The following is a 14,559-nucleotide window of genomic DNA, read 5'->3' on the forward strand; positions in this document are numbered from 1 at the left end:
ACAGTCATGCTTGAAGCTCTTCTGTAACATCTTTATCTTTCTTCTGCATATCAATGACCATTTTTTTTCTACTTGTCAGATGGAGATGATATGGCATGATTCCTCAAACACATCTAGTACATCAAGAATGAAGAAAGTATCCACAGATTCAGTTAAGTGGCCTGAATGGAAGTAGTGGCACTCTATTTTGTTGCTTTTATGATGTGTGCTGCAACTGTGCCTTAGGTAAGGAGATTTCTCATAATGATTATGTTCCTTGCTATTTTCGTTTACTCCTCAGTAACCTTGTTGAATACCCTAGTTTCCTCTGTTATGAAATGGATAATATTCTTCTAGATCATTCATACATAAACATAATGGCACCTATAACATTCAAAGCCAGAGGGTAACGACCTTTATATTATTCTCTATGCTTCTATATTCATACCATTGCCATTTTGTTCAAATTTATCCTATTATTTGGACATTGGCATCACCTCTTTGTTGTAATGGTAAACTATATTTACCTCCCCAGGGGTTAGATGATATCACAAATTACACCTCTTGATTTGTCATGCTTTACATTGACCTCTCTTCTACGTTGGTAAATGTCATCTTTAAAAGAGGAAGAGGGGGGTGTTAATGTCACATTTTTACAAGGTATTGAGCGTCTGAGTTGGTGAGTATCATGTTTATACTTTATAAAGGATGTTAGTGTCACATTTTATAAAATATAAGGTACCCAGTGTTAGATATCCTAAATTTTATAAAAGATCCATATATACTTTTACGAACGGAAGGATGTTATCTGTAATATCTTTTTATCTCAAAGGCGATCAGTATAACTTCTAGTTTCAAACATGTTTTCTTAGCTTTTTGTGAAGTTGGGATGACCTTGAAATTAATGTGAATTTATGTTCAATTTCTGTAGGAGTTTATTGTCACGGTAAATTTTAGAAGGTTAGATTTAACGGTGTTTGTATAATTTTCTGGAGTGTTTGAGAATGTTCTAAATGGTTTTGGAACGTTCTAGAATGTTCTAAAAGGTCTTGGAATATCCTAGAGGGTTTTAGAAGATTCTGCAAGGTTATAGAGTAATCTAAAAGAGTGTGGATGTATATAGAAGTATGAATAGTAGTGTGGAATAATCTAAAAATATTTAGAGAAATAGGGTAGGATAGATATTTGTAGTGAATGTTCTAGATGATTAATTTGGACTGTTGATTAGATTTAATTCTAACCATCCATTGAAGATGTGGATGGCTATAAATAGGGGTGAGAGTTAGAGTTTGGGAGTTTGAGTCATTTATAACAAACACTTGAGAAATAGAGGATTTTTTCCACCAAAGTTTCCTTTCTCTTGTGTTCTTAGCTTTTTTGTTAATTACTACTTGGTCTTAGTACAAGAAGTTGAGTAAGTCTGAATGTCTGCACGGTAGTGTTGGAGTGTGTCTAAGGCCGTGACACTATGCAATCAAAATGACACAATATAGAAGTGGAGATAAAGATCATGAGAAGCTACGCACAAGTATCGAGCATGCCAATTGAGTGCTTTGTCCTGCCATTTCATGATGGTGGGTTCTTTACTTCATTTACATTTTAAATCTTTTATGGAAGTGGAACATCTTGGTATGCTCCCAAGTGAAAGCAGTTAAGTTACCTAGAGATGAGACATGTAATTTATGATGATGTAATGAAGATCGTATATAATGAAACAATTTTGTAATATTGTCATGTTGAAAGTCAAATTTGAATATTGACATCAAGTCATCGACAAAATAAAATAAAAAATAGCACATGTTAGCTGGATTGTTTCTTTCTTTTTCTCTTTTTGGGTATTTTTTGAGAAAAGACCATGTTATGATATTGATAGGTGGTTAAGAAAGTGCCAAGTTCCATAATAATTATCAATTTGCGACCAGTTTGGTCTTTTGCTTGATTTTAATATCAATGTCATTATCCTGTTCCATGCAAGTATTAATATGACAAATTAAATATTGACATGGAATTTTTTTTCAGGTCAATATTTGAACTTGTCATGTCAAAATTTAATCTGTTATGTTAGCTCATGTTAATATTTATCGGAATAAACTAATTACAAAAAGCAAAAGCAAAAAATTCATAGTTTATAGAAACTAAACTTCTTTTAATTCTTTGTTATTTATAAAATTTGAACCTAAAAAGCAATTATTTAACTTTTGTGCTTTGACAACAATAAAATTTAAATTTACTATTATATATATGTCGCCTAAAATTTTCATGATCGAATTGTGTTCATATTCTGGGTCGAGCTGTCCGACCTGGGATGATTAGTAACAAGGCGACCGACCTCTTCAAGTCCGACTATCCGACCTCTTCTCAAAGAGATCGGCCAAATTGACAGGAAAACCCAATAAAGGGCCCAAATAGAAGAACACGACCCACATCCGAAGGCAGTCCAAGCCTATAGAAATAAAGGCGGTTCCCTTAAAGATAAGCTGACCTCACCCAAAGATAAGATAAGATAAAATAAGATAACTAACTTATCTTACCTAAAAAGGTCAGCCCACAACCATTATAAATACACTGGAGCACCCAAGTATAACTCAAACTCTGATTCTACAAAAAACCTACTTAATACCCTTGCTAGCTTAAGCATCGGAGTCCCTTGCAGGTACCACCACCCTCCGGTGACGAAGGATCAGCAGTGCGGCCAGCCCCACAAGTCGGACATGACAGCTCCGGCCGTCGCCCACCAGTCGGACACGTCATCTCCGACCAGCACAGAAGATCTCGTCCGAGATCGACCTACAGTTTCAGGTAACCCTCAAAACATTGGCGCCGTTGCCGGGGACCTGGAAGTCATCACATCACCATGGCGGACGACCATGACAACGACCACGATTCAGATCTAGAGGATAGAACACCGCACAAAAACGCGGACACTACACTGAAAGATACCCCGGAATCTAATAGGGACAAAAACTCATCAAATCCGGGAGTGATAGAAGCGTTTCAAGATTGTTTAAAGCAACTTGAAAAAGAAAGCCAGCATCAACGAGAAGTTGGGAAGGATCTACAAAAGGAGGTAAGGCGACGCCGAGAATTAGAAGATAAACTTCTAAAACTCGAAGCCGATCTCAAAGCTAAAGCTACTCGGTCCACTCCTGAGGACAACTCTCGCAAGGATCAAGATCCATTCACTAGGGAGATCATGAAAACCAAAATCCCTAAGGACTTCAAACTTTCGGATATGGCTTTGTACGATGGCACTACAGATCCCAACCATCACCTCAGCAATTTCAGAAGTAGAATGTACCTCACCGACGCCTCAGATGCAGTTCGCTGCAAAGCCTTTCCAACAACTCTTACAAAGACAGCAATTAGATGGTTCGACAATATACCTCCGAGGTCCATCTCAAGCTTTGACGACTTAGCCAAAAAGTTTCTGGCCAGATTCTCCATCAAAAAAGATAAAGCTAAGCACGCCCCTAGTCTATTAGGAATCAAGCAAGGAGATCGGGAAAGTCTTCGCAACTACATGGAAAGATTCAACAAAATATGCCTAGACATACAAAGCCTACCAACAGAGGCCGCCATCATGGGCCTCATCAATGGCCTACGAGAGGGACCTTTTAGCCAATCTATATCAAAGAAATACCCCACATCTCTGAACGAAGTGCAAGAACGAGCGGAGAAATACATCAACATGGAAGAAAATTCTCGACTAGGAAAAACCTCGAAATCCGGATTCACCTACCCCCCAGACAAGAATAAAGAGTCCAAAAAGAAGTAAGATCGACATGAAAAAAAATTAAAAAATATCATAATTATACTCCTCTTCGGGTGTCCCTTGTGGATGTCTACAAAGAAGTCTGCCACACAGAAAAAATACTCCCAGCTTGACCACTCAAAGGCAAAAAAGGAGGAGGAAACCGGAACGAATATTGTGAATACCATCGAGTCCGTGGGCATTCCACCAACGAATGTTTTGACTTAAAAAGTCATAGAAATATTAGTGAGAGAGGGAAAACTAGATCGGTATCTGGCCACCCGGGACGACGAGCAAAGAAAAAGGAGAAGGGACGAGGATGTTGGACGAACCGAGCGATCACCTCGTACACCAGAAAGTCATGTCCATATGATACACGGAGGGTTTGCAGGAGGATGAATCTCCAAATCATCTCGCAAAAGATATCTCAAAGTCGAAGGAAAGGAGGAAGCGCCCGACATCCCTGCAATTACGTTTACCAAAGAAGATGCATCCGGTGTCATCTCGGGACACGACGATCCCATGGTCATCACCATTATACTGGCAAATACAAATCTCCACCGCACACTAATAGACCAAGGGAGCTCCGCCGACATCTTATTCAAAACTGCCTTCGATAAGCTCGGCTTAGAAGAAAAAGAGCTTAGAGCATATCTAAACAGCTTGTTCGGACTGGAAGACACCCCATTGCAGCCACTGGGATACATCTCACTACACACAACCTTTGGAAAAGAAAACCAATCCAGAACACTCAAGATAGACTACATTGTGGTCGACGTGAGTTCAGCCTACAATGCCTTAATAGGTCGGACAACATTAAATCAACTCCACATCTATGCATGAAATTTTCAACTGTAGAAGGGATAGCTACGATAAAAACAGATCAGAAGATGGCGCGCCGCTGTTACAACGAAAGTCTAAACCTCAGAGGCAGAGGAGAAGAATTTCACACAATCGAAGTTGGTGGAGTTCAGAGGCGAGAAGAACTCCGTCCACAACCTGAAGGTGAAGTAGAAAAAGTCCAGATCGGGGACATTTCGGACAAAACAACCAATATTGGCACGATTCTAAGAGGAGACATAAAAGAATCACTCGTACAGTTCTTACGAGATAACGTCGATCTCTTTGCATGGAAAGCTGCAGACATGCCAGGCATATACCCCAAACTAATGTGCCACAAGTTGGCGGTCTACCTAGGATCTCGGCCAGTACAGCAGAGACGAAGAAAACTTGGGCCAGAACGATCCCAAGCTGTGGAAGAGCAGGTATAAGCCCTACTGGAGGAAGGATTCATAAGAGAAGTCAAGTACCCACTATGGCTAGCTAACATCGTCTTGGTGAAAAAGTCAAATGGGAAGTGGCGAATGTGCACTGATTACACTGATCTCAATAAAGCCTGCCCAAAAGATCCTTATTCACTCCCAAGTATCGACGCTCTGGTGGATGCCTCATCCGGATATAAATACCTCTCGCTTATGGATGCATATTCCGGATACAATCAAATCCCAATGTATCCACCTGATCAAGAAAAAATCTCATTTCTAACACCAAAAGCAAACTACTGCTACATCGTAATGCTTTTTGGTCTTAAAAACGCGGGAGCTACTTATCAAAGGTTAATGAATAAAGTCTTTTCAGATCATATCGGAAAAATCATAGAAGTCTATGTGGACGACATGTTGATAAAGACACAAAGCGAAGAGACATTATTGTCCGACCCGGCCCAAGTGTTCGACACTATAAGAAAGCACGGCATGCGACTCAATCCTGCAAAATGCACCTTTGCAGTAGAAGTTGGCAAATTCTTGGGTTTTATGCTCACACAAAGAGAAATCGAGGCAAATCCGGATAAATGCCAGGCCATACTCGACATGAAGAGCTCAACTTGTGTCAAAAAGGTACAACAACTCAACGGGAGGTTGGCAGCCTTGTCCAGATTTCTAGCGGGATCAGCAATAAGGTCTCTCCCCTTCTACACCACTCTAAGGAAGGGAAAGAAGTTTGAATGGACAACGGAGTGCGAGCAAGCCTTCCAAGATTTCAAAAGATTCCTAGGACAACCACCTATCCTAACTCGACCACGAGAGGGAGAGCCACTCATATTGTACCTCGTAGTAGGAAGTCGGACAGTAGCCTCAGCACTAGTTCGAGAGGACGACAAGGGGCAACAACCTGTATACTTCACCAGTAAAGCACTACAAGGGTCCGAGCTGAACTACCAAAAAATAGAAAAATTTTCCTATGCTCTCATACTAACATCTCGACGACTTCGCCCATACTTCCAAGCTCACACTATTAAGGTTCGGACCAACCAGCCCATAAAAGAGATATTGCAGAAAACAAATCTAGCAGGCAGAATCTTGCAATGGACAATCGAGTTGTCCGAGTTCGACCTTCAATACGAAGCTCGGACAGCCATCAAATCACAATACTTAGCCGACTTCATTGCAGAATTTACAGACATCCCGAAAACCCCCACAGAATGGAATCTCTACGTGGACGGTTCCTCAAATAAGACTGGAAGCGGTGCAGGTGTGATAATTGAAAGCAATCAAGGAACCCAAATCGAACTTTTTCTCAAATTCGGGTTCTCTGCCTCAAACAACCAGGCGGAATATGAGGCACTACTAGCTGGTTTGAAGCTGGCTAAAGAGGTCGGAGCTCAAAGACTCATTATCTTCAGCGACTCACAGGTGGTCACTTCACAAATAACAGAGAGCTACCAAACCAATGATCCCACTATGAAAAAGTACCTGGGTAAAACCAGGGAACAGCTCGGACAACTCCGGGAATATGAAATCCACCACATACCCCGCGAACAGAATGTCCGAGCTGACGCACTCTCAAAGCTAGCCAGCACCAAACCAGGGGGCAATAATAGAAGCCTCATCCAAGAAATACTGCATAGTCCGTCAATCTCGGAAGAAGAAAAAGTCCTAGCCATAACAAGTCAAGATCAAGGATGGATGGCTCCCATAATTAACTACCTCAAAGCAGAAGCACTCCTTACAGATGAAAAGGAGGCAAAGAGGTTAAAACGAGAGGCACAACATTACACCATCATAAACAATATTCTATACAAGAGAAGGATTTCAATACCTCTGTTAAAATGTGTGCCGACTTCCAACACAAAGGAAGTTTTAGAAGAAGTACACAGTGGCATTTGTGGCAATCATCTCGGGGCACAAGCTCTCACTAAAAAAGTACTTCGGACGGGATTTTATTGGCCAACTCTACAAAAAGAAGCTACAGAATTTGTAAAGACATGTCTACCATGCCAGAAACATGCCAACTTTCACATCGCCCCGCCAGAGGAACTCATCAGCGTGACCTCACCATGGCGGGGGACTCGACCTTCTCGGACCCTTCTCTCAGGGATCGGGACAAGTTAAATTCCTCATAGTAGGGGTAAACTACTTTACAAAGTAGATCGAGGCAGAACCCCTAGCTAATGCCACTGCTCAAAGAAGTCGAAAATTCCTATATAGAAACATTATCACAAGGTTCGGGGTCCCATACTCCATCACCACAGATAATGGCACCCAATTCACAGATGCAGGCTTCAGAAAGTTAGTGGCCGACTTGAATATAAAACACCAATTAACTTCCGTAGATCATCCTCAAGCCAATGGACAAGCTGAAGCTTCCAACAAAGTGGTATTGGCTGGGCTAAAACGAAGATTACAGGACGCAAAGAGAGCCTGGGCTGAAGAGCTCCCACAAGTCCTATGGACATATCGAACAACGCCACATTCTACCATAAAGGAATCACCCTTCCGGTTAGCATACGGAATGGAGGCAATGATCCCAGTAGAGATCGAAGAAGGGTCGCCTAGAGTGGTCCATTACAATGAAGAAGCCAACTTCCAACTTCAAAGGGAAGAGCTCGACCTACTTCCGGAAATCCAAGAGAGAGCTCGGATCAGGGAAGAAGCACTAAAACGTCGAATGGCTTCCAGATATAATCAAAGGTAGTGCCACGAGGTTTCGCTGAGAATGATCTCATCCTAATCCGAAATGATATCAGAACAACTCGATCTGGAGAAGGAAAGCTGGCAGCAAACTGGAAAGGACCCTACCGAGTCATAGAAGTACTTGGAAAGGGCTACTACAGACTGTCCGAACTCAAGGGGCGAGAGCTTCCCAGGTCGTGGCACGCCTGCAACCTAAGAAGGTACTATAGCTAAGGATGGTAAAGGATCTCAGCATAGGATGCACTCTTTTTCCTAAAAAGATTTTTTAATGAGGCACAAAATTGAGATCCACAAATTATCCGACTTAAAAGGATAAAAACTCCGCATGTACATATTTGAATTTTCTTTTAAATAAAATATATTAGATGTTCTACAAGTTTTCAAGAGGCATTAATCTGAAACATTCATCGCCCGATTATAAAGCAACAGATCGGCAGAAAGTGAAAAATAAATTCACTACACGATCACGATAAAGACCAACAGAGATGAAAATCAAATTCATCTAAAGGTCGACTAAACAAGGATTGAACCCACCTTCCACAAATCGGCAAAGATGAAAATAGAATAATGAAAGAAGTTATCGGAAGTGATCCGGAGAAAGGACCTGATGAGGTCTTGATAAGATGGATTGCTAAATAATAACTTAAAGACTGGCCGACGTTAAGAAGTCGGACCAAGTCGACCAAAGTTATAAGTAAACCCTGGAAAGAGGTCTGGCCAACCCTATAAAAGAGGATTACTATAACTTAGAAGGGCTCGACATGACGAAGTCAGCCCAAAGCGTAAAGTTATAGAAGTAATCCCTGAAAGAGACCTGCACAAGGTCCAAAAAAGAGGATTACAAAAATAACTTAGAAGGGCCCGACATGACGAAGTCGGCCCAAAGCGTAAAGTTATAGAAGTAATCCCTGAAAGAGACCTGCACATCCTATTTCTTGGACCTTGTTCAGGTCTCTTTCAGGGATTACCTTTATAACTTTTATTTTTTTGGACCGACTTTGTCATGTCGGGCCCTTCTACGTTATTTTTGTAATCCTCTTTCTTGGACCTTGTTCAGGTCTCTTTCAGGGATTACCTTTATAACTTTTGTTTTTAAGGGCCTGACATGACGAAGTCGGCCCAAAAACATAAAAGTTATAGAAGTAATCCCTGGAAGAGACCCGAACAAGGTCCAAGAAAGAGGATTACAAAAATAACTTAGAAGGGCCCGACATGACGAAGTCGGCCCAAAAACATAAAAGTTATAGAAGTAATCCCTGGAAGAGACCCGAACAAGGTCCAAGAAAGAAGTTACAAAAATAACTTAGAAGAGTCCGACATGACAAAGTCGGCCCAAAACAAGAGATCACAAAAGTAATCCCTGAAAGAGATCTAAACAAAGTCCAAAGAGGATCACTAACAACAACTCGGACGAAATCGACACGGCGAAATCGGCCTCCAAAAGACCTTAAGTGTTATACAAGGTAATTCCTAATAAAGACCTGAGCAAGATCCAAACAAAGCGAATTACTGGAAAAAACATCAGGAAAAGGAATCAAGCCAATCCAAAGAGGTCAGACAATGAAAAGTTCTAGCATTCACAAAACCTAGAAAGGTGCCAAGTCGAGAGCAGACAGACATGATATAAAAACATAAAGTTATAATAATAAGAAGCTTCAGAGGCCACCAAAATCAGCCCCAAAAGATTGGAAACTACTTTGTTTTTCAAAATAAAGTTGCTAAACAAGCAACTAAAAGAGTGTCAATAGTCAGCAAATATCATTTACAAAATAAAGAGTTTAAAAAGATCACAAGACGGGCTATCTACACAAAGCATTCACATAATCAGGGAAGATCCGAAGGCTTCTCGGCAGCACGAGGTGAAGGAGGGCGAGTCTGAATAGGCACAACATCCACAGTCTCATCATCCCGATTCAAGATTTGACAGTCAGGATCTGACACGGGATGATCAACCTCAGCTGAAGGAGCGGAAGAAGTCGGCACTTCGGAGGCTTTGGCAACAAGCACAGGGGGAGGTTCAACATCATCGTCATCAGGGTCATCAGGGACAATCTTGCCATCCTTTACAACATTGTCCAGACTAAAGAGAGTAAGGTCAACCTCGGGAACAAGAACTCAATCTTGCTCCTTCAGGTTCTCATAAGCAGCATTTACGCTGCCTACAAGGTGACCCTGGAGCTCAGCATAATCAACTCGGGCAGACTCCAACTCCTCCCTGAGACGCATTACCTCCCTATAGGCCGTAACATAGCTATCCTTGTGCCTCAAGGCGGTATCCTCAGCCAACCTCACAGAAGCCGCCAAGGCAACAGAACTAGCCTTTTTGGTCTCTAGCTCCTTCTCCAGTTTGGTCACTTTCACTTGGAGCTCCTCCTTCAAACCCTTCATACGGTCGAACTCTTGCTTAGCCTCCTCCATAAAAGCTTTGGTAGCATGAAGAGGGAGGTCTTGGGCAGTTCGGTACAGGGAAGCTCCCATATGTGCCATCTTGACGCTACTCCGAGTAATAAAATCTAAGTGGCGAAGGAGAGAGACATCGTCGGTAGGAATGGTACCGTAAGGACCAATCTGCTGATCGACAAACTCAACTGCATCAAAGTCAGGGACATCAAGGTTGAAAGGCTCAGTTGTTTTTTGTTTTTTGTTTGGAAGAGCATCAGAAGTAGCAACAGAAACTTGAGGAGGATCAGCCAAATGAACCCGGGGAGTAGGGATTACCTTCCTCACCCCCGGCGAGTTCGGTATGGCCGGCTTCGACTGAACCTGAGATGATCCCTCACTGGCCACCTTAGCTGAGACGTTTTGAGCTGCAGTGGCCTTTCTTGCCCTCTTAAAGGCCTTCATGGATTCCTTATTCTTAATCATCTCTGCAAACAAAACATCACAGCAGGAAACCAAGTTACAAATAAAAAAAGAGCTCGTAAAGAAATAAACTCAACAAAAAAAGAAAGCCAAAATTGAACACTACCCAGCTCATCTCGAAGGAGTGAGGGGTCCCCTAAGAATTTCTTGGTATCAAGATAGGGAGGCTCTCCCCAATTCTCCTCTAACACAGTCACAAAGGCCTGCTCGACCTCGTCCAACATTTCCCAGGAATACCTCGACACAACAACCTTCTTTTGCCACTCTAAAGGAAAAGTGAGCTCATCATTCTCATCCAGAAAAAAGGGGCGAGCTCCTTCAACAGCTCGGACCTTGAAGAAATAGTTCTTAAAATCACGAAACGACTCGTCATACATATAAAAAACTTTCTTCCCTTGCGAAGCTCGGAAAGAAACCCAGGCAGCCTTTTTCTTCACTTCCCCAGGTTTTGTCAAGACAAACAAATAAAAGAAAAGGAATTGCGAAGCAGGGACGTCAAACTCACGACACAGCAATTGAAAGATCTTTATAAAACCCTAAGAATTGGGGTGAAGTTGGGATGGAGCTACATTGCAAGACCACAACAGATTGGTCTCAAAAGGAGTAAAAGGAATGGTGATATTCATCTGGCCAAAAAAGTAATCGTATGCATAGAAAAAAGGACGGTCTCTAGCAACTCGAGTAGAGAAACAAACTCTCTCTTCAGGAGTGGGGGGTACAAGCTCATAATTTTTTTCCTCACTACCACTACTACAAACCCTATGAAACTACCTAAGCTGCTGAAAAAATTCGGAATCAACCAAAGAAACACACAAAAGAACCATCGAATCCACCCAATCAGCCATGCCCTCAGGGACTTGGGAAGATTTCTCAACAATGTTCTTGCGGGAAGACATGAGGTCAACTAGTCCTACAGCAAGAAAAGAAGAAAATAAATTACTAACCCAAACATCTCCGATAAAGTCAAAAACAAACCATATCAGAACAGTTCGGACAAGAATGACACAGAGCAATACAAGCAACAAAAGAAAACCCCAGGACCCACACTAAAGATCCATGGGCACCTTTTGGAGGCAAGATATGGAACAAGGATTCAGAAAAACCTACAAGCTCACATACATCCTAACAGAAAAACAATAAACCTCTCTTTTGTGATCTGCAACTAAAGCGACACTCCGAAAAGAAAAGCTGCGAGCCACAAATCGAGCAAAGTCATCAAAATAAACTACCTTCCAGACTCGCCACCCCAGTTTCAATCAACAAACGAAGCTACTAAGCAAAAGAATATCATCAAAGACGCAACCCTGTCCTCAGAGAAATAAAATTCCCCCAAACGAAGTAAAGTCAAAACAAGCACCGATTTTCTCTTACAAAAGTTCAGCAGCAAGAAAAAGATACTAATAGGGCAAAAATCAAGTGGCAATCTTTGCAGAAGTAAACAAATGCAGTTTTCGAGTATCAAAAAACAACCAGAAGCAAGCAGCAAAACATGCAAAGCCCTAAAAAGACTTTACAGAAGTACTAGGAGTACGCATAAAGACGAAAAAGAGGCCAAAAAATACATCACAATGACGAACAAACACAAAGACCACAGAAAGGTTCAAACTTTTCAACATATATTCATAATCAAAGTTTTACCAGGAAAATGATGAACAAGAAAGTAAGAAAAAACTAACCTGAAAAAAGCAGAAAGCCTCGAGAGAAAGTTGAAAAGAAGAGCAGAATCTGGAATCGCCCTTCCACAGCCAGGAGGAAACAATAACCAAGCAATGTCGCAAGGAAAGAGGCGAAAGCTACAAACCCCAGGTGAAAACAGAAAGAGACAAAGAACAGGGAGATTACGGAGAAGAGAAACCGTTTTTCTAAAATGTGAAATTCAAAATAAAGAGGCTAAGAGAAACGGGGCAATTAAAACCAATTAATGAGGGCATTAAACCCTCGCACGTTCCCAAGAACAGAGTGCTAATACAAAAGCGCGCGCTTTCAGAAGAAAACGTTCCACATTCAAAAAAGAAGATTCTACAAAGAAAGAAGTCGACAAATGCTCGAGTTCGGCTTCACCTAAGAAGGATCGAAGTCCTAAGACTAAGACTTGATCTCAAAAATAAAAGACCGAGCTTGAGCAGGGGTACTGTTCATACCCTAGGTCGAGCTGTCCGACCCGGGATGATTAGTGACAAGGCGACCGACCTCTTCAGGTCCGACTATCCGACCTCTTCTCAAAGAGATTGGCCAAATTGACACGAAAGCCCAATAAAGGGCCCAAATAGAGGAACACGACCCACATTCAAAGGCAGTCCAAGCCTATAGAGATAAAGGCGGTTCCCTTATATAATCTGACCTCACCCAAAGATAAGATAAGATAAGATAACTAACTTATCTTACCTAAAAAGGTCAGCCTACAACCATTATAAATACACTGGAGCACCCAGGTATAACTCATACTTTGATTCTACAAAAAACCTGCTTAATACCCTTGCTAACTTAAGCATTGGAGTCCCTTGCAGGTACCACCACCCTCCGGTGACGAAGGATCAGCAGTGCGGCCAGCCCCACAAGTCGGACACGACAGCTCCGGCCGCCGCCCACCAGTCGGACACGTCATCTCCGACCAGCACAGAAGATCTCGTCCGAGATCGATCTACAGTTTCAGGTAACCCCCTTCCTTCCTCTTCTCACTGCATCGGGGCCAGCGTCTTCCCTGTATTCAAGCCAACATTAGTGAGGGTGTGTAAAGAAGAAAGTAACAGAATTTAACAGTTTCCAAAGCCACCAAGTTTACCAAGATCAATTCAACCCTTTGCAAAGAAGTTGTAAAGATGAATGGAACATTAACATTTTATATAGTGATGTTGCATACCAAATGACATGAACGAGACTTCCAGTAGATTCTCCAAGTGTGTTTTTGCAAAGAGTTCCGGTAAGTAGTTCCCCTTTTTCAATTCTGACCATAGTATCCCCTTCGTTATCATTATGCCAGCTAGAATACCTAGTTAAATTTATTTGCTTGGGAATAATAAGATTGAAAACTTGTTTCCCAGTCCACAATGATTCTGGCTTCAATATTGCTGGTGTAGGAACATTTCTGTCGAAATCTTCCCACCACATTAGAATGTTCATAAATACATCCTTTAAAAAAGAAAATGGAAATTAAATTTTTTTTGTAAATTAAAATTCTTTGTTTGGTTAATAATTATACAAAATGTTTTAAAAGCCAAGCAAGTAGAAAACCATATCCAAAGGACAACCTTTCAATATTATATGGAGTTACAGTCTCAGGGTATGTAAGGTTCAAAGCAATACTTCATGGCACTCCGAGTTCATCAATGTTAATGTTTGGGTCTGGTGTAATAACCGTTCGAGCAGAAAAATCAACTCTTTTCCCATCAAATTTTCTCTAATCCGACCTTCTTTGGCTTTAAGCCTGCTATAAATTGATTTGATAGGCCTTCCTGTTCTTTGAGTAGAAAAGAAGTGTGAGAAGAGGAAGGGGAAGAGGGGTGGGTGTCCTCCGGAAGTGGTAATTGTCGCAGCGAAGGTGAGAAGAAGAGGGTGATGGTAAAGAGTTGAAGAAAGGGGATTGGGGGAGGGGTGGGAGAAGAGACCGAAGAGATGCTAGGAAGTGGGTAGGGTGGGGTTTTGATTTTTTTTAATATTATTTTTATTAATAATGAAAGATAATTTGGTCAAAAAATATAACTAAAGTAGAAAAAGACGATTTTTTAAAGTTTTGTAATGTTGAGGATGATTTTAATAACAAAAAAGGGTCGGAGACGAATTTGATTTTCGCCTTAGACCTTAAAGACGAAATTAGTACTTAACCTTTATGATTTTATAACATTAATAAATAGTTTTATGAAATAAAAGACACGCCATTGTCACTCAATGAAAATAAAAGAACCATTTGTCTCTAATATGTATCTCTTCTAATATTTTAGATACTTGAATAATTAAAAAAAAAACCATTAATAAGCTTCAAAATGAATATTATAA

General features: G+C 41.2%; 2 protein-coding genes across 2 annotated transcripts in view; one reads left to right on the plus strand and one right to left on the minus strand.

The window, feature by feature from the left end:
• Window positions 1-1,788, plus strand: part of LOC107630206 (GTP-binding protein OBGC, chloroplastic) — a gene marked incomplete in the record, with an annotated part of 7,033 nt that extends 5,245 nt beyond the window's left edge. The window contains 1 exon segment of the mRNA XM_016333285.2: window positions 80-1,788. Within this exon segment, the coding sequence (XP_016188771.1) occupies window positions 80-175 (96 nt within the window).
• Window positions 10,562-13,674, minus strand: LOC107632890 (DNA-directed RNA polymerase II subunit 1-like). Its single transcript, XM_016336529.1, has 3 exons — window positions 13,427-13,674; window positions 12,243-12,359; window positions 10,562-10,571 (listed from the first exon to the last, which is right to left on the minus strand). The coding sequence occupies exons 1-3, from the start codon at window positions 13,672-13,674 to the stop codon at window positions 10,562-10,564; spliced, it is 375 nt and encodes a 124-aa protein (XP_016192015.1).

This window comes from Arachis ipaensis, chromosome B03, assembly GCF_000816755.2.
Source record: "Arachis ipaensis cultivar K30076 chromosome B03, Araip1.1, whole genome shotgun sequence".
Classification (NCBI taxonomy): Eukaryota; Viridiplantae; Streptophyta; class Magnoliopsida; order Fabales; family Fabaceae; genus Arachis; species Arachis ipaensis.